At 41.9% G+C, this 23,822-nt stretch overlaps 1 protein-coding gene and 1 long non-coding RNA gene across 3 annotated transcripts in view; one reads left to right on the top strand and one right to left on the bottom strand.

The window, feature by feature from the left end:
• Positions 1 to 960: 960 nt before the first annotated feature.
• Positions 961 to 5,507, bottom strand: LOC141920667 (uncharacterized). Its single transcript, XR_012622414.1, has 2 exons — positions 5,350 to 5,507; positions 961 to 3,253 (listed from the first exon to the last, which is right to left on the bottom strand). It is a non-coding gene; the product is annotated as an uncharacterized LOC141920667 (long non-coding RNA).
• Positions 5,508 to 6,609: 1,102 nt separating this feature from the next.
• Positions 6,610 to 23,822, top strand: part of WDR26 (WD repeat domain 26) — a 33,296-nt gene continuing 16,083 nt past the window's right edge. Inside the window, exons 1-7 of one of the 2 annotated variants that reach the window (XM_074817802.1) lie at positions 6,610 to 7,443; positions 9,056 to 9,155; positions 9,292 to 9,348; positions 15,930 to 16,066; positions 16,615 to 16,712; positions 17,540 to 17,696; positions 22,459 to 22,597. In XM_074817802.1, the coding sequence (XP_074673903.1) occupies positions 7,088 to 7,443; positions 9,056 to 9,155; positions 9,292 to 9,348; positions 15,930 to 16,066; positions 16,615 to 16,712; positions 17,540 to 17,696; positions 22,459 to 22,597 (1,044 nt within the window). In that variant the 5' untranslated portion in view covers positions 6,610 to 7,087. The remainder of the gene's footprint in view (positions 7,444 to 9,055; positions 9,156 to 9,291; positions 9,349 to 15,929; positions 16,067 to 16,614; positions 16,713 to 17,539; positions 17,697 to 22,458; positions 22,598 to 23,822) is intronic. The other variant, XM_074817801.1, reaches the window with a different exon arrangement.

Here is a 23,822-nt window from a genome sequence, read left to right on the forward strand (position 1 = left end):
CAAGCCTGAAATAACAATTGCCTTGACAGCCAGCAAGAAGTAAAAGGCAGGGGAGCGGCCCTCCAGTAGCAAAGTAAAATAAGTGCAACAATAAAAGAATAAATCTAATCTCACATAAAAACACCAATAACCCATCTGAGACTTGGACATGAAATCGACACACTAATATTAAGGAACACAGACTACAGGAGACACTCTAAACAATGGGCCCCATAGGACAAAACCAGTGCTGGGCTTTTCTGTGGAATATCTGCCAGTTTCTGCTGCACACAATGGTCAGAAGGGGATTTACTAAGTGTTAGAGTGAACATTTATGCCTATCAACACGTGGAGAAAAAAAAAAAAAAAAAGCCCAAGCACACTGTTATTCTGCCCGTTGCAAGTGTGGAAACATCTCTTTGAAGCACTGACATGGTGGCCTACCATCTTTCCAAATCCTGGCTACACATAACTTCCTAATGTATCTGAAAATGTCTGATCTACCACAGTATACAGAGCCAGATTTTGCAGACTGGTATCTAGGATAGTCCCAGAGAGATAAATCATGCATGCAAAGCAAGTCTGACATGTCAGATTCACAGCATATGCAATATTGTCTTGCTGTACATGTTCAGAAGTTGCGCAGTAAACACCAGTCTGGCATCAGACCTCTTGCACATGCATGTTTTATCTGGCCATACAGAGAAGTCTGACTTCTCCCAATTCATGGCATCTTGCACATCCAGAAAGACACCTATGGCAACAGAAATACAGGGAAAGCCATGCTATGTATGTTCTTCCCATAAGAAATTGTATTGGCCATATGACACACCCTGTATGAAACAAGATCTTCCATGCCATATGGGATCCTCAGCACTTTCTGACATTTATTTTTATTACCACACCATGCTGTGATTGCCCAGGAGAGTGCAGAGGTCAACATTAGTGTATGTACATGAATTTGGCGGACAGAAGACACGGTATGATTACCTAATATTTAATTAGGTTACAACAACAGCACTAATGCCTTTATCCTTGCCGCATGAGCTCATCTACAAGGCAACATGATGTCCCTGCTGAAGCTTTGGGACATAGTATCAGTAATCCCTGAGACATGACAATTATTGAGTCACCAATATCGTTTCCCCCATACCACAGGGGTTCTTCTAGGCAGTGTGTTAAAATCACAGCAAAATTAAAGTTGGGCGATATCCTTTGGAGGTCACAGCTCCAGGGGTATCTTTAAAGCTAAACTAGGTTTCTCAAGGCCTTGTCCAGTCTAGTTGTATCTCCATGGATGGAAAGTCCACAGCCACTCTGGGAACGTGTTACACTACTTGACCACTCTCACTTTGAACTTTTGTTTTCTTATACACTGTTGGAATTTCTCTGGGTGCAACTTCTCACTTTTGTCTCTTGTCCTGTTGTTGAACATCTCAGAGAGAAGCCTTGTGCCATCTTCTCTGGAATTCCCCCGCCGGGAAGGTGAACACTGTAATTAGACCCTGGTGCAGCCAAACCCACTTCCTCAGCTTCTCCTTGTGCATCACATGCTCCAGCCACTACCACTTAGCAGCCTCCACTGCACTGGCTGTTTCTAGAGGACCCAAAACTGGACAGCAGCTATCTAATGTGACCTTACCAGTGCTGCACAGAGAGCACGTACCTGCTGGGTATGTTGATAATGCAGCCCTGTAGGTGTTGAACTCCCATGACAAACTTCTTTTGTCCAACAGCATGGTCAGGACCTTTTCTGCAGGGCTACTCCCAAGCCAGTTGGCTCTCAGCCTGTAGCATTGTATGAGGATAGTCTGTCCCACATTCAGGACTTTGCACTTGTCTCTGTTGACCATCACAAGTTTCTCACTGGCCCATTCCTGCAGCTTGCCAAGGCTACTCTGAATGGCAGCCGTGGCCTCCAGTATGTCAACTGATCTCCCCAGTCTGGCGTGGAGATCAGCTGAAAACTTGCTGAGAGTGCATTCTGTCCCACCCCTTCAGTCACAGATGAACATATCAAACAGGACATGCTCCAGTATTGATCCCTGATCCCTCTTAATTGGGCATCAGTCAGACTTCAAACCAATGAGATGCTATCCTTCAAGCTTGGTGGTACAGCCAGTTTTTCACATACTTAGTCTGCCCACCACATCCACATCTGCCCAGTTACGAGGTTACTGAGGAAGACCCTATCAAAAGCCCTAACAAAGTCAAGCTTAAATGGCATACTTTGCTTTCGCCTTGCTCACTAAGTCAGCAACATTGTGTCAGACATAACTGAACTTAAATGTGTAACATTTGCCTTTTTTCAGTCATCAGCAGTCTTCTGAATGCCACAGTCTTTCACATGTCATAGGGAGTGAGCACACAGTAACACTGGCCAGCTCCCTCAACACTCAAATGCACGCCATCTGGTCCCGTGGGCTTGTATATGCCCAGTTTGATTCAGTGGACTTTAACTTTATCCTACTCTACTGTGGGTAGTCCCCTGCTCCCTCCAAACTCTGCTACCAGCCAAAGAAGCTTGGGAGGTGTAGAAGGGTTTTTTTCCAGTAAAGGCCAAGGTGAAGGAGGCCTTGAGTATCTCTGCGTTTTCCTTGACCTTGATCACCAGGTCAGTCACCCAGTTCTGCAGCAGGCCCACATTTTCCCTTGTCTGCCTTTTGCTGTTGATGCACCTGTAGAAGCCCTTTTTGTTGCCCTTCATGTTCTCTTTCAGTTGCAACTTCAGTCAAGCTTTGGCTTTCCATATTCCAATCCTTTACTAAAATACCAACCATCCTCTGCAGGAAATGATGGAATCGCAGCCCAGTGTAATTTGCTTACAAATCCTCTATCTGTGAATGCTTTCCAGAAATGCTATTTAAGGAAGGTGGTTGTTTTTCACCCGTATCTCATCTTTTGAAAATTGCAAGCATATGCAGGTGCCTGTTCAAGCATTTCTTTAGCTGGTACTGTGGAAAATGCCATTGTTCTGAATTATTCTTTCTTCCTTTGTTCTTTGTTGTTAGTTGGTTTGTTTCCAGTAACCTCAAACTTGGTGCAGAAGGAAAAGTATACATACACATACACCTGATAGGAAGGAATCAAATGATTCATTACCTTCATCACGTAACTTTGACTGCTAATCCATCTCTCTAGGATTTTCTCTAATATTTTGTAATATTTCAGCTCTGCTGAAGCAGTCTCACATGGTTATCATCAAAAAACCCAGCCCCTTAATGAAAGAGTTCCTTCCTGTTATTCAGATCTGGACTTCCTGTTCCATCCTCCTCTAAAGCAAAATGGAAAAAAAAAAAAAAAGGCAAAAAAGAAGAGAGAATTTAGTCAAAGTGTTATTACTTCTAGTCAGCCCATAAATGATAAATTCAGGGGTGTTTTTTTCTTTTTTAACTTTCTAGCCCTAGAAAAGGGAAATGTTTCTTGCTTTTCAAACATTTGTATTTAGTCTAGAATGTCCCAAGATAGTTTTCTTACACATAAAGATACCACTTGTTCAACATATTCTACACTGTCATTTCATTGGTTGTTTTTGATATGGAGTGATTGGTCTCTTCAGTCTTCTAGACTTTCACAATAACTAAGATGTGTTTGTGCAACATTTTTCTGTTAAAGATATGGGTCTCTACAATAGGAAGTTATTTGAATTACAATATCATCAGAATTGTATGCTTTCTGCATAGTTCAGTATGCCTGTCTATTTCAGTAACATGGTTGATATTATGACAACTGTATTTAAAGTTGCCAAAATTTGTCTTTAAAATTCCTCATCTTGGTGTTTATAAGTTTGTCGATTTTTATTGCTGAACTGTTGCACTTATTCTCTACTTTTGGGAATCTTTGAAGATGGCTGAATATGATGAATACATACTTCTGCTATTACAGTAAAGTCCTCTCTCTCAAGTGAGATGTGTTTTATATTTACCAGTTGATTCGCCTAATTGCTCAAAAAGCTGCATGCTTATTTGGAACGTCATTAAATCTGCTCTTTCTCATAAGGGTGTGGAATAGAATTAGGATCCAAATCGGGGCTCAGCTGATGCAAGACTGCCAAAGCATGGTGCCACTGCCCCTTTCCCAATTCTTTTTCCTTGCTGGAGCATAGGGAGGAAGGTCTGATAGCCACAGACCTGTCTCTCAAGCCACAGACCTGTCTCCTGGCGACTAGGACAAGCCTAGGTGAAGGAAAAACCTTCCCTATGACTAGGAGAGCCACAGGTGACAAAGGAGGAAAGGAGCAGGAACTGCTCCAGGAGCTTTCCACATGTGGGCTAGGATCTGGCTGAGGCATGCTCTTCACACCTGTGGCTCTGAATCATTCCCCTTCTACACCTTCATGTCAGCTGGGATCCTGAGAAACTTTCAGATGTCTCATCCAAGCTTCCCCTGGCATGGGAGCCAGGGCCTGTACCATCCCAGCAACACTGAGCTTCTTCCTCTGGCTCTTTGTGTTTCTGCTGGTATATCTCCTCACCCAGGGAAGGAGATGGGAGGGAAGGGGGGCAAGAACTTTCGCTGCAATTAATGCAGCATATGTACCTCTTAAAGGTTATCTTTTAGGTTTTTTTTCAGCTCCAAACACTGCTCTTACTCCCTGAGTATTTGATTGCAATGAATGGGGGAAACTACAACCCTGTGAGACCCTTTTCTACCACAGATGGGTATATAGAGCCACTTGCCCATATGGTATCGTCCAGCTACAGGAAAGAGATTCTGCATTTCTTTTATCACAGATAGGCTCTTCATAGAGTCATCAAGACAGGAGCTGGTGTGTGGGAACAGCAGGCTACAGACAGGTAACAAAAAGAGTGACTGACTAGGGAATGCCAGGCTCTCCAGGCAGTGCAACAGCAGCACAGCAGGGCAAGCAGCTGGAGGGATAGTGGCACAAACTGGTATGATGGGAAGGGGTTTTGACCCCAATCCTGGACACTGAGGCATAGGGCAGGAAAGAACGATGGGTAACTCTACCTTCCTGAAAACCCAGTCTTGCTCTTTAGTGTTCACTTTCAGGTGCCTTCATGGGGTCTACACTGCTCTCTCTAATGCTCCTGTCATCCTTAGCCAAATCTTTGAATTATAGGTTCAGTGATGGCACCTGGGAAGGACTGAGGAACAAGAACTCAAGAACGCTGAAAAGACAGAGCGATCGAGATGAGAGGAGATACAGCAGTGGTGAAGTGGCTAAACCACAAGCACGGTGTTCTCCAGCAATGGCTGGCGAGCTGGAGAATACAATATCAACACACTCCTCTCTCTGGAAGACCAATATTGAATTTAACCCTACAGCCACCACCTGGACAGTGGTCAGAGCTCTTCCCAACCTCTCCCTCCAGTGTAAGAGTGCTTCAGCTGTTATCAGGCAAATACCTTCTGAGACCTCTAAACAGGTATCTACTTCAAATGGCCAGGCCTTCATGCGGTCTCCTTCCCTGGTTTCATTCCTTTCACGGATTTTGTCTCTTCACAGACTTCTCCACTGCTCTTGGGCCCATGGTTTCCCTCAATCAGACTTCTTCAAAGTTCCACTTGAAAGAAAGCACTATTGTCCAAACTTACTATTTTACTGTAAGTCAGTTAACGTTCAGTGCCCCTAAAACCTCAGCTTCTGAAGGGGAGGATGATTAGATGTTGACCTCAGCTTTCCTTACAAAAAAAAAAAGTTTTGTTACTTCCCTTTGGGTTTTGGAGAAAAGCTTGAGAATACCAAAGAAGAAAATTCTAGGCTCCAAACCAAATAATACACAACGTTATTATTTCAAGAGACTATTTTTAAAGACCAAGATTTCATTCATCTCATGACTTTTGACCAGAGACTTGGCTGAGGATTTGAGTTTCCCCTCCATCGCACAGAAAGGGACAGGAGGTAGACACCTCGGGGCAGAGACTGGGATCCCCAAAATGCCCAGTGTCTTCTGAGAGCCTGTCCTGACAAACGTTCCCCAAGTTTCTTCTCCTGGAAGATCTCTGGCAAAACCACCATCCTCCCCCCACTCCTGTGCCAACGCACTCAGCGACTACAAAAGACAAGACCAACGGCGGGTCTGAACCCTTCCAATAACCAACCTGGGCAACGACAGGATGCGACTTCATTGAGCATTTATCCTTTTTTTTAAAAAAAAAAACCCCAAACCAGCTTGCTTCAGGAAATTACCGTAACCCTTCTCCGCCCAGGCACCTCCGCCGCACTGCGGGGAGGGCCCGTCTCACCGAGACGTGCCGGGGCGGCGGGCGCTGGCCACATGCCGCCCGTGCCCACCGCACGCGCCTTCACACGTCTCCACCTCGGAGCTCTCGCCCCGGGGCTGGCGGGCGGGGGCACAGGCCGGGCACCCGCCCAGCGCCCCCGGAACCTCGCCGGGACCCCCCCAGGGCAGGGCGCCTACGGCCCCACAGGCGCCGGTGGACCCCTGCCCCGGAGGCCGGGCGGGCGCGGCCGACGGCGACCCGAGAAGGCCCCGTCGGGGCGTCGGCGGCGACCCCGGGGCCTGCCCCGCCGCCGCCCCCCGGCCCCTATAGGGCCCATACCCCACCCCCCGCCCCGGGCGGCGGAAGTGTGTGTAGGGGGCAGTATAGGAATTTCCTGTGACGTCCCGGCCCGGACTCCATTAGGCTGCAGCTGGGCTGAGAGGAGACAAACCCAGCGGGCAGCGAGCGGAGCGGGCCGGGCGCCTGGGGCTGCCGGGCGGGGGCTCAGGGCAGCGGCGGCCGCCATCGCCAGAGGGAGCCCCGAGCGGGCGGCGGCGCTGCCTCCGGGACCCCCGGGGGGCACAGAGCCCCGCTCCGCCTCCCCTCACCCCCGCCGCCCCCCCCCCTCCCCCCCGCCTCCCCCTCCTCGCCCCCCCGGCTTCCCACCACGGCCGCTCTCGGCGAGGAAACTCTGGCCTCCGCTTCCTCCTCCTCCGACTCGGACACCGGCGGAGCCTCCCCGCCCCCGCGGAAGAAAGCCCGGGCCTCCCCGGCGGCGGCGGTGGAGGGAGCAGGAGAGCCCGGGGCTTCCGCGGGCAGAGCAGGCCTCACCTCGTCCCAGTCCCCCTCGCTCCCCGCCGGGCTCGCCCCCGCCGCCGCCCCGCTCAGAGGCAGCAGCAGCAGCGGCGTCGGCAGCGCCATGCAGGCCAACGGGGCAGGAGGGGGCCAGCAGCAGCAGCAGCAGCCGCCGCAGGGGCCGGCGGGCCCGGAGCTGGGCTGCCTCGGCGCCCAGAACGGCGAGGCCTCGGCGGGCACGGCCGCCGGCGACCAGCTGGCCCACGCCAACGGGCTGCTGCCCTCGGCTAACAGCGGCGGCGGCAGCCCCGGCGGCCTCAGCGTCAATAACGGGGTGCCCGCCGCTGGGGGCCCCGGCCCGGCCGCCGCGGAGCTGGGGGGCGGCGGCGGCAGCGCCCTGAAGAAGAAGAAGCGGCTCTCGCAGTCCGACGAGGACGTGATCCGGCTGATCGGGCAGCACCTCCACGGCCTGGGCCTCAAGTAAGTGGCCGCGGCCGCGGAGGCGGGGAGGCCGCGGTGGGCGAGGGGGAGCGCAGCTGGGAGGGGGGCGGGGGGGGCTCCTTCCCACCCCCCGCCGGTCGGGGCGCCCCGACCGAAGGGGCCTCCGTGGGGCCGGGGGACGCCCCGCACGCACGCCCCGCCGTCCTCCTCTCTCTCTGCGGGGAGAGGGCGGCCAGGCCCGGCACGGGGTCGCAGGAGGCCGGTGGTCCCTGCGGAGCATGGGCAGCCCGAAGCGGGGGGCTGGGGAACCTTCGGAGTGTGTGTGTGGGGGCTGTTGGTGGTAAAAGCTGCCCTGTCGCAGCCCGGTGGTCCCCAGGGAGGAGCGACCAGAGCCCGGGTGCGAGGCAGAGCGGTGGGGCAGGCCCGCTGGCAAAAAAAATGGAGCCGGAGACGTGTTTTCCAAGGCTGTGCCGGTCAGCTCGGTGTCTGCGAGGGGACAGGCCAGGAGCTTCCTCTGCCAGGGATGGCAATATGGAAGTCGAGTTGCACACCGATAAGGGTAGATCAATACAAATGTGTTAGTGGAGGAGAAGTTATCTGGTAAACATAATGGAGCCCGCAGCTGGGCGTGGGGGGGCGGCTTTTTGCAGATGAGCTCCAAGATTTGGCTTGTCAGCTCGGAGGAAGCGAGCACAAACTAAACTGCCACTTAAATAGGCTGTTTGGTTTCACTCTGAAAACCTTCGTCCCTGTAAATGGTGAAGGCCTCTGCAGATTTGTGCTGGACACATGTTTTTAATAGTAATCTTATCTGTGGACTTGAAACGAGTATGTTGGCTCTTTCTTAAAATCGGAATAGGGAAAATAATTTCCCAGTGGAGTAGGGGAAGTCTTAAGAATTTAGTCACAACGCTCACTTTGTGAGTAAAGCTAAAGCCAACACATCATAATTTTGAAAGGAGGCTAGAGAAGTCCTGTAAAGTCTTCATCTAGCGACCACAAAAGAAGTCTTCAAAACGCTGTGGAATGGGTCTATTATAAAGAACTTAGCACATAAAATAAATTGCCTCTGACACAAGAGGCAAGTTTACAGCAACAGGCAACTCGTGACTGTTCATAGACGACACCACAGTAAATAAGCTATTTTTAGTGTAAAAGGGGGAGGGCTACAGGTTCATGAGTTTGTTTATTTTATTTTAAGGAGCCAGCCTTTTAATATGTGATGAAGAAGAAAAAGTTAGGCCTATTGCAGATGTAGTAGCTCTCTGTTCTTTTTTTTTGGGGGGGGGGAGGGAGGGAGGGAGGGGGCAGGGGATGATAGCCAATAGCTAACAGCTTTTTAGTCTGTGTATTCCTTCATGAAGTTTATCTTCTGTGCAGGGATGGCTGTTTGTGGTGGCTGGTAAGTCACATACTTTATGGTACTTCAGCAAAGCTTTCAAGCTCATTGACAACTTGCTTTAGATATAGATAGCTGTTTACGTGTCTCAGGCAACCGAGATAAGTCTTTTTGGACAAGCATCTGAATCTGGTCATAGTATTCTTACTTTATTAAAGTTACTTTTAAATATGGTTAACTGTTATCATAGCAGGCGGTATATTTATGAGGGTAAAACTGGTCGGGTTTTTTTACACTGTATCTCTCCTGCAGCCAGACTGTTGATCTTCTCATGCAAGAGTCAGGATGTCGTTTAGAACATCCTTCTGCTACCAAATTCCGCAATCATGTCATGGAAGGAGAATGGGATAAGGTAACGTAGGGCTTATAGGACTGTATTAACCACTGTTTAAATTTATAGTATCTGTGAGAGAATTCAAAATCCACCCTCCTTATATGCTTCTGTTTTTTGTTTTTTTTTTTTTTTTTTCTTATGCTGATTTCTGCAGGCTGAGAACGACCTGAATGAACTTAAGGCCTTAGTGCATTCTCCGCATGCAATTGTGGTAAGAGGCACACTTGAACTCTTTCAGAGCTGTATAGTTGGACTAATTGTAGTGGTGTAATCTTTCACTATGGTTGGTTGTCCATAGTTTTTGTTTTCTTTTTTGTTTACTTTAAGCAGCTTGCATGCTATCTCAAACGTCATACTAATCTGAACTTTATTCTTTTTTAGAATGTGAGATAGGAAACCCAAAAGTTTTGAGGCTAATATTTGATGTACTGAATGTTTAAACTTTGTTAAACATACTTAACTGATAAAATATAAATCCTGAAACAGTCCTGAAATAGGTCAGTTTCTGTAGAAACTGCATATGTTGAATACTGATTTCAAACTTGAAATACATCTTACAATCTCTGTGTTTATGGGAGTTAGGTTTTCTTGAGGGAAGAGAAGTTTAGAAATAAAATGCATTAATACTAATGTGGAGTTGGCATTGTAATAGCACATTACAAGAATATAGAGGCTGCTATAGACCATGAACAATACTGTTGCTTTTCCAGATGGCTTCTAAAGAGCAAATGTGTTTGTATTGCTGTTTGGGATTTTATTTAGAGCTTTTTCTCTTTGGCTGGCTTTTTTTGAAAGATGAACCTAGAAATAAAAGGTTGGTAGATCCCGTGACTTGACAATTACAATATGTGTTGTTATGATTTCAGTGACTTTGAGGGAAGTGTTTCTTGGTTTGATTTTTTTTTTTTTTCTGTCTCGAGATGAAAATCATTACTTAGCTTTTCAAACGGCTTGTTCTGTTGTATTTAAACGTTTATGTAACAAATGAAGTTACAACAACTATGATCACTTAGGAAGAAAACAGTAGCAAGGTTTTTTGAAGTGTCTATGACTGTAAACAATGAAGAATCAGCTGATGGCTGCTTAGCTCCACTTCTAGCTGATTCATTTGTTGTCAAGACAATTTCCTGTCTGGTGGGGGAGGGAGAGAAAGAGAGAACAGGAAGTGAAGTAGGGAAAACAAATGTTTAACAAAACATCAGAGGGTACTTAAGAGAAGTTTACATTCTGTTCTATTAATTTGGTCAAAGCTTGGCACCTCTTAATTAGACCAGTAGTTCACTTTCTCTTTTCTCAAAGACTTGACAAACGTAAGATTTACTGTTCAAATACTTCAGAATATTGCATACAGCTTTCAATAGTTTGTGGAGGCTGAAAGTATGAAACCAGTATGTGTGAATATGAATGGTCGTCTGAAGCAGATTTTCTCATGTTTCTAACTTCTGAAGTTATCGGGTTTCTCTGTAGTGTTAAAGTGTTTTGTATGTCGGAGTCAAGAGGTTTAACTGAGCATCAGCATTGTAATTTTTGGAGAACTTAATTTGAGGAAAAAGGGGACCTTTTCCTTCTATTGTTTCGGAGGGTTCTGAAGGCATGCTATTCTTTAATCTTGATGTCTATCTGCTTGAATAAAACTCGGTGCAATAGAAATACTTGGTTGAGATGGAACTTTACCTGAACCAAATATTAACTGTTTTCTTTTTAAAGTTGTTCTCCTTTATATAAACTTCATATAATTTAAAACAGACAACAGAATTAAATGTCTTGTGTGTGTGTGTTAGTAAAGCAATACTGATTTGCAAGGATAAGTTGAGCTTGTGTGTGCTCCATCGCGTGCGCACTGTTTCCACCTCCCTCCCTGCCGGGCTTTTTTGTACATGGTTGAGATTATGGGTGGGTATTAGTACAGTCAGCACCTGGAATACTAGTGAAAGATCATTACAGGTAAGGAGGGATGCTTTATGCTTTGTAGGTAATCCAGCTGCAACAAAGTCGGAGCTAACAAAGGTGATAAATGTCTTGATTAGGGAAAGTCCAAACAAGATGCTGTTGCAGGTAACTCTTTAAAAACAGAAAATTAGATTTTGGGTTTCCTGGCTCCTGACTTGTGACTCATACTGTATGACTAGATGTTTCAAAAATGTGTGCATACAAGAAGAATGGGTACCTAAAAGTTTAGATGACACAGAGTATTTAACAAAGTAGGGTGTGTGTGTGTGTGTTTGATTTGTTTTTGGTTTGTGGTTTGTTTATTTTTTCTTCCTTATAGTTATATGACCTAGGTGAAATAACCAGGATACATAGCTGCTTTTGAAATGTCTGGTCAGTGAAGGGGATATGTACGTATTTTGAAAATTCTGCCTGTTTTAATTTTCTTATTTCTGCAAAGTGCTGTAAGTTCTACAGATGAAAACACTAAACATGAGGTAGCTGATCTCATTTTATAAACGTTTGATGCTGTGTGTTGATACATTGGGGGGGACAACAAGGACAGTCTGCTATTTCTATTTGTGTCAGTACAACTGAGCGTTATATAGTGTGTGATTAGTTCTGTTTACTTTTCCAGCATATAAGATACAGCTGTCTTGAGACAATCTGTAGGAATATAGTTGATTCAAGCATGTTATTCTTCCTTGAGTAATGCTTAGAAAATACCAGCTTGAGGACCGCCCAAGGTGTTTCACTAACTTCAGGGCTACCTCAGGCATATTAGGGCGTCTCTCTTGGGTGACTAGTTGAACCTAGGAAGATATCTGGAGACTATTTCTCTGTAGTCATCAGAATATACTTTCAATTTGTCCTCTTTACTTTTTATTTTAATTTACTTAAATGAGGCTTTCCTCAGTTCTGGAGATACACAGCCCGCAGCAGGCAATACAACAAAAAAAGCGATTTATATATCTTGTTGTTTGAGCAAAGTGCTCCACCTGCCTGTATGGTGTCCCTCTTGCTACCCATTAAGGGCAGTTCGTTATTGAAATGAATTACTTTTTTAAGTGACAGCATTTGGTATGGTTGAAGCCTTGCTAAATTCTATAGGCTGGAATATTTTCTGCCCTTTACATATCAAATCTTATGCTTAAGTTTTGGATGGTTTTAAAATGTTCTTATCAGTGTTTTACAAGACTATCAAAGCAATAAAGACTACAAAATAATGAAAATTGGGGTCTTATTTCTGTGGGGTATAAGCAGATAGCTACTGCACTGAGTTTGTCTTGAAACAGCTGATAATTTCAGCATGTCTTTTAGTTACCCTCATTTCAAAAAGGAGTTGTTTCAACAGTGTTTACTTATTTATTTTAAACTCTTAGTACAGTAATAAAACTGTTGTAGAGCTTGTTAAGGTATGCAGGTCAAAAATAACACCATAAATCTAATCCTAAAATTAGATTGTTATACATTTTACTCTTGAAACTTCTGAAGATTTGCTACTGTAACCAGTGATCAAAATGGCCCAATTTCTTGACCGTGGTAGGATGCTTGTCCTATTATTTTTCACAGTTGTGTTGCAAAACTTCCTAGAATTTAAGGTTCTGCAAGGGGCTTTCCTACTAACAATTAGGACAGAGAAGGAGTAAAGTACTAAACATTCATGTTGGTAATCAAAGGCTGTTTGAAGAAAGCAAAATACTGATAGTATGTACATTAAAAGAAACAAAACCCCCTGTAAATCTATTAAATCTGTGTTAGTTTTGCTCCAGGGTGATCAGAGGTTCAACTTGCACTTAAATAATAGCTTCTAGAAACAACAAAGTAATGCACCTTATCCTCTCTATGGAGTTGTAAGACAGGATGAAGTAGTGGTAACTGAACAAAGCCAGCCAGACTGCAGTGCTGAAGCTGTTGTGTTGGACTGTTCCATGGGTCATACAGGGTGAAGAATCTTTGCTATAAGCTCAGTGATGGTGGTGTCTGGATTTAAATTGTTCAACAGTAAAGAGTGCACTGATGTTGAATTTCCATTACAAACACAGCAAATCCTAGGCACTTCTATTATGTTGTACATGGTATAATTTGGATTCTGATAATCTTTATATCCCTTCTTTGGAAGACAGCTGAAGAATATGGAGAATGAGTAAGCTGCTCTTGTGGGTGCGTTGCATCAGATTGGTATTATACTTGTTCTATTCTACTTATAGTGGGGTTTGTGCTTTTACTTTACAGTTGCCAGTATAATAAACAGTTCCCTTTCCTTCTAGAAGAGGTTGATTGGGCTCTAGAAGAGATGTACACAAAATGGTCATGTCTATCATGAGACAATGGTATTGGAAGTAATTAGCAGTACTATTAGTAGGGCATGTAAGTAGTTGAGAGAAAGTGAAGACAAAGTTCAGTTGTCCAATGAAATCTATTTGTCAGTGAAGTCAATAGTTGCACAAAAATAAGTAGGAGTCTGAGTGTCCTGATGTAAAAAATTACTTGAAATGTGATGTTGCTGGACTGTGACTTTTGCCTTAAGGAGGCTGTATTTGTGCCATTGTTTGATATGCTGTAGGGCAAGCTTTGGAGCAGTTATCAAAATAGCTTAGAAAATCGATTTAATTTCCCTATCGACACTTTAATTCTTGCCTTTTGCTATAGATAAGTTGTGATTTAAAACTGCTTATCTTTAATTCTCCATTATGTTAGCAGTGGACTGCTGCATGAAGTGTACAGTACTGTGTTCTGGAGGCTTTTATAATTCCTAGTGTGCCAAAGTCACACATGGCACTGATTACTTTTTTTTTTGAAATTATACTTTCTAACCCACAACAGAAGTTATACCTCTTTGGATAACTTGGCAACAGCATTCTGCATGGTAGTGTTCCTGTAATGCTTCTATAGAATTGTTGGGACTGGCATTACAAAAACTGTTTGTTAGGGTTTTTTGCTCTTTTTACTTTTTCCCCTAAAGAAATTAAATTAACATGCCGAGTCCTGAAAGTAGGGAGGGAGAAATAGTAATTGGATACAGATACAGTTATCACATCTAAGGGAAAGATGATATAAATTTAATAAATGTTATATACAGTGAATGGAGAAAGAAGAGTTGGGAGGGATTATAGTTTTTACTACACACTGGAAATACCAGACTGTTTTTTTTATCTGGTGATTGTAAGTGTGAGGTGACCAAGAATAGTGAAATATGGTATGTGACTTGTACCTGAGCACCTCCATGCATCCTGTGAGCACGTGCATAGCTGGGAGAGGAAGCTCTTATCCCTCCCGCTGCTAGGATGTAAGCAAACAGCGTGAGGTCTGCTGGCCTGCTGCATGGAACCAACCACTGAGGTTGTAAATAATTAGGATATCTTTCTTTTGGTTTTCTACATGTCAGAACACCAAAAAATGTTGTTTAATCAGGAAGAACTGTACAGTGATGCGCTAACAATTCCAAATTCAAATAAAGAGCTGGATAGGGAATATAATGTGGGTTTGTTTGTCATGCACAGGACAATAGGGTACTACAGACATGTTTGAACATAAATCATCTTTACTATGTAATGTTGTATGCTTCACAAAGCTGTGTGGTAAGTAATAGTACTGTATGTGGAAACTATTATTTTGAAGAACTGAATATCTCTGGAAGCTAAAACTGCCTTATGTTTTAACTTTGGATTTTACGTATAGTAAGCTATAAATTTTCATGTAAACTTTACTAGGACAGGAGCATCTTAAACTTCCCGGTTATCCCTCTACTTAAGGAGGCTAGCAGTGTGTTTGAAACTAAGTAAACATTGACCAAATATGAGCACGGTAATAGTGAGGTGCCCGAGTTCTGACAGAGCAAACTGGTGATTGAACTGGTGGTGTATTTGTTAGAAGAGCAAATGTAATTTGCTACGCTTAATCTTCATTCTGTTTCCCACTGATATGTCTAAGAATGTACATTTTCCTCTAACCCAGTGAGTCTTGTGGGCCAGAAATGTCTTTTCTCTCTGATAACTGCAAGTAGTAAAGAAGCTAAAGCAGCAAACACAGAATGGTTGGTTTCATCCAGAAACAACCAAACTGTATTTCTACTAAATTGGTATTAGAAATTTCTAGGACTTCAGGTTTTTTAATATAGTAAATGAATGCCTGATTTTCTTTTTTATCCATAGACATTTGTTGTTAGAATAGCAGGCTTGATTATTTTTTTAAAAGAAAACAACCAGAACCCATACAAGATGAAAGGAACACTATGAAATAGCAGTGATTAATTCTGAGAAGTGATTCCTAAATATAGGATACTGTTTTTTTCTGTAATCCTGAAAAATGATACTACGCCCAAGGAAAACAACTTAACATGGAACTACAAAACAAAACCTCAGGCAGTGTGGATTTGTTATTGCTCTATGTTATGCAGCTATGCAAACAATCCATGTCAGTTCCTATGTAAGCAGTATGAAAACTTGTTGAGTTGGCCTGTTGTGTTCTGTGCTGTCATGCAGTCTTAAATATGTGATTAGCTGCTTTTGGGTGCTTTTCTTGCTAGAATGTAAGATTGGGAAGTCTGGCTAATTCAGGGTTTGAAGAATGGTGGCTGAAAAGGGAGTGAGTATGAAAATGAGACAGGTTGAAGGGAAGATCTGAAAAATGAGGTAGAAAGATGCTTGGACCCCCATAAGGCAGGAAGGAAATTCATGGATAACTTAATTGCTGCAATGTTGTTGGAAACCCAGCAAAAAGAAATTGAGTAATGAAACATTACATGTAGCTGTATTTCTGAAGGGCATAGTAGAATGGTTTCTACTGTTCTGTTTAGGCTCAAACGTTTTCTGAAACTTCAGTCAACCTTTTTCCCCTGACTGCTGCTTTCTGTCATGTCAGAGGATGAAGTTTTTGCTGCTGCAGCAGAAGTACCTGGAATACCTGGAGGATGGCAAGGTCCTGGAGGCACTTCAAGTTCTACGCTGTGAACTGACGCCTCTGAAATATAATACAGAACGCATTCATGTCCTCAGTGGGTAAGTGTTTGGTCTTTGAGTGTGCTTTCAGTGGAATTGTCGAAGGAATTCTATAGCTTTTGATAGCTGACGTTGTAAAAACTCAAACTGTATTAAAGCTATTATACTGGTAATTAGTAAGTTGTAGTGAGATATGCTAAAATGGTGAGTAAAGATGACTTGAAAACAGCCTGATTAAGACTTCTATAGTACTGGAACCTGAATTAATACATACGTATGGTCATCTGATCTTGAGAATTATTAGCCTGTTATCTTATAATTGAATAAGTAGGTGAATATAGTCTGGTTTGTTCTTAGAAATGTCTTATTTTCATCTACCTTCCCTAAAATCTGTTTGGTTTTGTTCTATTGCCAATTTGTAGACATTTGTTCTGAAGATGATGTATGTTTGTGTGAAATAGTTCTCTGCCTTTTTTCCTATCAGTCTCAAGCTTAAGTCACCTGTTTCCAGTTCATTAAGAATGTTATGATATATATCATGCTTAAAAGTGAAAAGAATGATTCCAGAAAGACTTGGTCTGTTGGTGTGTGTGCGCTTTTTTAAACAGGTATCTGATGTGTAGCCATGCAGAAGACTTGCGTGCAAAAGCAGAGTGGGAAGGGAAAGGAACAGCTTCCAGATCTAAACTATTGGACAAACTCCAGAGTAAGATGTTCTAGTGTTTAGAATTTATTCCCACCTCTGTAGATCCAGTACATCTTACATAATGGGATATCCCAGGGAATTGACTTTTAACTGCATTTGCTGGTTGTTGTTTTTGTATTTCTTGGTTAATGGGGATGCCTTTAGGTGCCTTTACCCTTTGGTGTTCTGTATCTAACCTTTTGCTGTCTCTGATAAACTATTTGTAATAGGAGCTCTTATTTCTTAGCTCTGCTGCATGCAGTAATAGTATAACTTGGTGATTAAATGTGTGATTCGGGGGGGGGGGTGGTGGCAGGGAGTGTTTTGTAAATGCCAGCTATACTGAGAGATTGAAACTAAGTGTGGCCTATAACCACTAGAACTGGTTGATAGTGGCCTCAGATTTTGCTATGAATTACTGTGTCTTCTCTCTTTTTCTTGTGGCTGGTGTAATACTATGTATCAGAGTTGTAAAACCGTGGTATTCTTTATTTTTGTAGTGTTAGTAGAGAATTCCTTAATACAGCTGATACTGTTGTTTTTATAATTCTATAGATCTGTTAAATACTGGGGTTTGAGTTAGCTTGTGTAAATGGTGCTTGTTGGCCAGGACAACATAGACTATAACTACGAATACCTTGCATACAGCTCTGCTTTCCAGAAATTCATGCTTCTAATTCCGGATGTATAGCTGTAAATTTGACAAGCTGTGGGCATTCTTTTCCTGTAGCTTTTAAGCTTTATGTACTAAGGTCTCTTCCAAAAACACTCAAATCAAAATATGGTCTGTCCTGTAACTTGGTTTTGATATATCTTTTTTTTGTTTTTTCTTAATAACTCTTTTAAAGCATACCTACCCCCATCTGTGATGCTTCCTCCAAGGCGTTTACAGAACCTTCTACGTCAGGCTGTGGAACTACAACGGGACCGGTGCCTATATCATAATACGAAACTAGATAGTAATCTAGATTCTGTCTCGCTGCTAATAGATCATGTTTGTAGTAGGTAAGAAACCTTTGCGACTCTTAAGATGGGCAACAATATCTTTTCTTTGTCTTTTATGATAATCTAATTGTACCTACTGTTAAAAGGAACATGAGAACTATTCTGAGTTGATTTAACAGGAGTTGACTGGGAAAAGACAGGTCTCATTGAGTAGTGCGGCGGGGTGGGGAAGTAGAGAAGGTGTGTATAAGAGACTTCAGTAGCTGGATAGGGGGTGATGGGGTAAGACTGAAGCTTTAAAATTTTAATCAGATGAGTATGAATAGAATATATTACTATGCTAATCCTTAGCCACTGGTTTCTTGTGATTTTGGAGAGCCAGTCTCTTTATTCATCAACATGTTGTGTGTTTTCACTGGAGAATCCCTGGTATGTCACTTATCCAGACTCTGTCTTCAAGCTTACTGGAATGTAGAAAGCCTACCGAAGCATCATTAAGTCAGCTTTCAGCTTTAACTTTTAATAGTGGACAGTGAGGTGCTCTTAGACACAACAGAGTAGAAATGTGCAATAGACGTTTCTGTCTTACACAATATATATATAATATGAATGATTTAAAGAACTAGTTTCTCAGATTTGTAAGGTAGTAAGAACAGAATGCCTCTTACCTATATATTGGCTCTTAAGACTATATGAATAACTTCTTTTTAACAAAGCTGATGCTGCTTCTGAATCTTGAAAATGCTGTACTCTAGTAGACATGAAGCAGGAAGATGTTTGTTTTTAACAACTGGCTGATTTGAGTGTTTTTTCCTCATCCAGCAAAACTGTTAAGGACCTAAAAACTCAGTGTAGCTTTTATGGAAAACTGCTGTGCATGGTGTAATAAAGGAATGAGGGCTAAGACACTTAGAAAATAAGGGCTGTATATGATACCCTTATGTTTGTTCATGTAACAGGCTAACACTTGGACTTACAGGGGAATTCTTTTCATGTTAAGGTTAGCTCATCTGGGGAAGTAATTAAATACTGATAAACTTGCTTTTTGAACTCAGCTGCTTTGACTTATATTCTTGGGTTACTTAGAATCTGTTTTTAAAGATGCAGACTTCCATGGTACTTCACTGTAGCCATCTTAAGGATTTAAAATTAGTATGTTTGGCACTTCATGTATTCAAGTAACTTTTTTAGGCTATTGTCTAGCTTGCAATTTTGCTACATCACATTGTTTCAGCAGTTCTCTGTGTGTGTGCGTGGACATTTGACTGTTCCCCATTTTAAGAGTATTGGAAATGATCAGATACTGGAATTGTGACTTACCTACTTCATAAGTGAGTCTTAAAATCAGACTAACAGATTAATTTTAGTCTTTATGCAAGTCCATAAATAACACTGGATGCTCTATAGGGGGTTTGATGTGATTAATCAAACCCCAAAGAGCCTTCAAGCCAATTGTAAAGAGCATGGTTTACTGAAGTCACACTAGGTAGAGCTAGATATAAGATACTATATGCAACAAATCTGGACTTCACCCAGTCTGAATCTATTTGCTAACATAAAAGTGTGGCCATAGTTTGTCTTGGGGTTTTTTTTACCTAATGTGGTACTTCCTAAGCTTGCATATTTGGTATGTATACATACATAGATACTGACAACTACTTTAATTAAAAAAAAAAAAAAAACAACAGACAACAACTCACTTCAGAATAAAGGCTTCCATTCTGTCCTCAACTCAACTTATTGTACCTACCTATTGCAGGGGTCTGAGATCAGTATGTGGTGCGCTGTACGTGCTGCCATGCTTGGGCATAATGAGGTGAGTTAAAGACAGTGGAAGCCAAATTTTTGTTAAACTGACAGAAGTAACAGTAGTCTAATAGCTTAGACAATTTAAGTTCTGTACTACTTGAATGATAGAACACTGACAACTTTCCCTTTTTTAGTTGGAACTAATCTGTTTTGGACTTCTGGCAATATTTTGATCAAGCATGCTTGAAGTGCACTAATAGGTAAAATGTTTAACTAAAAGTTAATCACTTCATAAGAGTGGGAGTTAAGAGGGAGAAACTGCTGGGAGCGAAGGTGAGGGATTCCATGTTATTGTGCCTGAGATTTTGATAATAGAGAATTGATGCTCTTGGGGGTGGTCATTTTTGCTTTTGAGAGCCTTCAGCCTAGTTGGGTGTTTTGTATGTTGTCCTGTCTGTTGTTGTCCTCTGTGTCCTGTCCGCGCCACCCCCCCCCCCCGCCCCGAATTCTTTTGTCTTGCTTTCATGTAAATAAACTTTAGTCTGAGTTTACAAACAAACAGCAAAGCCCAAATGAGAGGTCAATGCTGCTGCTTTCTAGGTACTAGCTTAGTGTAGCATTTCTGAAAAAGAACCATTATAGAAGCTGAGGAATAAATCTTCGATTGTACGTACAGGGAGTAAAAAAGTAGCTGTTTGGTGTTTTATTTAGAATTTTGAACTTCTGTAAATACAACAACAGACAACTTTTAGATGCTTTATTTCAGTATGTGAACAACATGATTCAAGTGTGTTGTGCTGAACAAAACAATTTGTAATGAAACACTTCAAAAAAGAAAAACCTTTAAGCTACAATAATAACTAATTACCAAAACTAGAAACTTAGACAACTGGTTTTGGTTTCTTGTTTCAAGACTGCTGCTATTTCCTTCTGCAGAAGGGTTAATGTATGCTTTGCTATCTGTGAAGTCAAACTTGCTGGATTGTGTGTTTCATTAGTTAAGAGAACTTTTTGCGAGAGTGCTCTGATCTGACTGGATTGTGAATAGCATAATTCAATAGTGGGACATGTCTGCAAGCAGCTGTATCAACTGTGCCTGTTACCCTTTTTAGGAACCTAAAGGCCACCTTACTATGAAAATTGTGTACTCCAGCATAACACTGCTTACTTTTCATGTCTGCAAAACCTTGGCTGCTTTTCTTAAGGTTTAAAATACAACAGCTATTGTTCTATAGGTTATTTTTTTAAATGAAATATGCTGAAAAGGCTTTCCTGGGACTCAGTGTGCCCCTTGTACTTCATATGACTTATGCATAAAGACTCTTTCACCTTTTACAGTGAATTGCTGCTCTGAGGAAAAACATTAACTTATTACAATATGGCTAAATAATAATGAAACACTCTTCCTGTAGGTGCACATATCTGTGTAAGGGCTTGCCTACTTCCTTCTAGACTTCAAGGAAAACAAAGTCGTCTTTCATGGGTGGGGCTTTTCACCTTGGGCTCAGTGTTGTTCTAGTGGCCAGTAGACAGCTCCTGGGCAGCTTAAAGCAGGAGCAGAACAGACTTGTCTTTCTCTATAAACAAGTAAGTAGATATACCTAAGGAAGCCTACTACAGATATGTATATGTACTTTTGTTTATCCTCCTCTACCATAAGACAGGAAATGAGGGACTGTATGGTTGTTTAGTGCTGCTCGAGAGTCTTTAAGCATGGACTAGGAAGCATCTTCTAGTAAAAGATGATGTACTGAGAAGGTATAGACACTGTATTAAGCAGAACTTTTTCTGCCTTCTGGTAAGAAGTAGTTTTTCAGGTATCTGTCAGCCTGGCTACCACCAAACTGTATTTTTAAACACAAATGCAAAGGAAGTAAGTTGTTGGGGTTTTTTCTAGGTCAGTTTATCTCGAGTGATGAGTACAACAGTACACTCACAGAGACTGTCATTACATTAGTACTGTTGTGTTGCCCTGTTGCACTGGGCACCATAAAAACTCAGCGTAAGACTAAACCACTTCAGGATCCCTGCAGTTAAGAAAAAAATGTCTGTGGTTAGAGACTACCTTTTAGTGCATCTGAACAAGGAACTTGTAGTTACTGCGGTATTATCTATAAAAGCAGTCATCTGCTGTAAAAGCCTACATTTATTTTATCTTAGCTCTCAAATTCTTATACAGTTGGCAAGCTGTAAATAAAATAAACCTTGTCTCCAATTTTTACATAACTTAATATTTTGACTGTTAGCTTTTCCTCAGTGTGTAACTCGAATATTAAATATTAGCCCTAGAGGAATCTTTGACTCTTCTTCAGTAGTTTATCATATAATATTTTATTTGATAAACACTTAACCTTTTACAAAACAATGTAGACTTTGTGAGGGAAAACAGTTCAAGTTGAAAGCTCATAATGGTATCATGTTAGTTATGCTTAGATATTGTATGTGGTACCCTGCAAAGAAAATGAAAAATGGCACAAAATGAAGGCAAAGAAACATCAAACTTATCGCAAGATCACATTCAAGAAATAGAAGTAAGACTATTCTTTTACTCAATTTTTATGTAAGAATCACTTCTAAAGACTTGGCAAGATATAGCTGAGTTAGATACTTACAAAAACCTCACATGTAAATAAAACACTGCACGCAGGATTCAAAGAGGTTTGGACTCCAGTATTTTCTATACTGTATTATATATAGTATTTTCTATATTATTTACTATATTATATATAATATTTTCTATAGAAGTGTATAGTAATAAGCTGTTACACTCGAAGGAGGTCAGTTTTATTCCAAGTTATATGAAAGCATAACAGATTATGCAAGTGGAATAAGAATAGTTCTATATTCTTATGATTAGTTACAATCACTTGGTGGTTGTGAGCTTTTTTTACCAGATTAGACACTTCATTCTGTGCTTATTTGAAGTAGCTGTTAATAGAGGAATCTTCTAAGTTGTCTGGTTTTGCATTTAAATAAGTTTTTGTTTTAGTTTTTACTAGCTTGATTTAAAAAAAAAAAACAACTCTTTACTGCTTTCATATTAATCTGCAAATACATCCCTTTCTTTTCCCAGGAAACAGTTCCCATGCTATACACAGCAGATACTAACGGAGCACTGTAATGAAGTGTGGTTCTGTAAATTCTCCAATGACGGCACTAAACTAGCAACAGGATCTAAGGACACAACTGTTATTATATGGCAGGTTGATCCAGTAAGTGTGCAACATGTTAAAATGTGTATGGCTTGCCTTTCCCTTCCCTCTCTGCTTTCTCTTGCTAGGATGGCTTGATTTTTTTGTAGGACAGTCTGTAGTACTGTAGCTCACTGACCAGGGTATTTCTCTGGGATGTAAAAGACTGAAGGTCATGGTCAGTACAAGTTAGTGAGAGAGGAAAACCTGATGCCTGAGTGTGAGGCTTGAACTGTTGGCTCCTTTGGGGCAGGAACTTTGTGTGCTCCTAACCATACCATGGGGTAGAGCCTGCTGGTACCTTCCAGGGGAGCTTCACAGCTTGAAGGCCTTAAGAAGCATCGAGTGAGAGTGAAAGGAGTATGTCGGTGAGGAACCTTTCTTCTAAATCACTAAGAGTTCTTCTGATCTATGTATGTGACTAACCCCTTTCTGTTATCTTGTTACTACTAGTATACTTGGATTTAAATACTCTATCCACTTCACCATTCATTACTTTATTTCTGAGTAATGAAATGATATGTGCTAAACTGCAGTAGTGTCAGAATACCACCTCGTGCTAGTTGCTGTTGTAAGATGTGCCTTGGCTTGAGGTGAAGATTTAAACACTTGTCAGAATCCACTGACACATGGAAGTATACCCATCCATTTTCTTACAGACTGCGGTTTTAGGTTTTGATACTAATAAGTAAGAAATATTCTACAGCTACAAGATTTATCTTTCCTACCCATATCTATTCTTATGTAAATAAAAAGATTGAGCAGTGAATCTAAGACTCTTTTAATTTACTTGTAGAAGTGATATGAAAGTATGTCCATATATTTCATAACAGTTGAAAACTGTGAATAAGCTTGAACATATGCACACAGTACTTGAAGTTGTTAATGCTTGTAAAACACTATCAGAAATAAGATTCTTACAGTTTTTTTTAACCACACAACTGCAAACTGGTGTGCTAAGTGGAAGATGGAAGGTTTTTACAGTTCCGTACTGGCTTTCAGTAGGATTTGAGAGCTGAACTTAATCTTTTTCTTCCACTACAGGTTAGGTAGCCATATAATTTGAGTCCTTTTTGCTGTTAAGAAGAGGAGAAAACTTTAAAACCCTGTTCCATATGCATAGTTGCTATATAGCCCCTGAACTAACAGCAAGTGCTGTGGATTTTTCAGGCATAGAACTGTTGTGGTTTGTTCGGCCCAGAGCACCCTGGCTCCAGTAACAAGAGATACATAGCAGCATAAGCTG

The sequence above is a fragment of the Strix aluco genome, chromosome 3 (genome assembly GCF_031877795.1).
Source record: "Strix aluco isolate bStrAlu1 chromosome 3, bStrAlu1.hap1, whole genome shotgun sequence".
Taxonomy (NCBI): domain Eukaryota; kingdom Metazoa; phylum Chordata; class Aves; order Strigiformes; family Strigidae; genus Strix; species Strix aluco.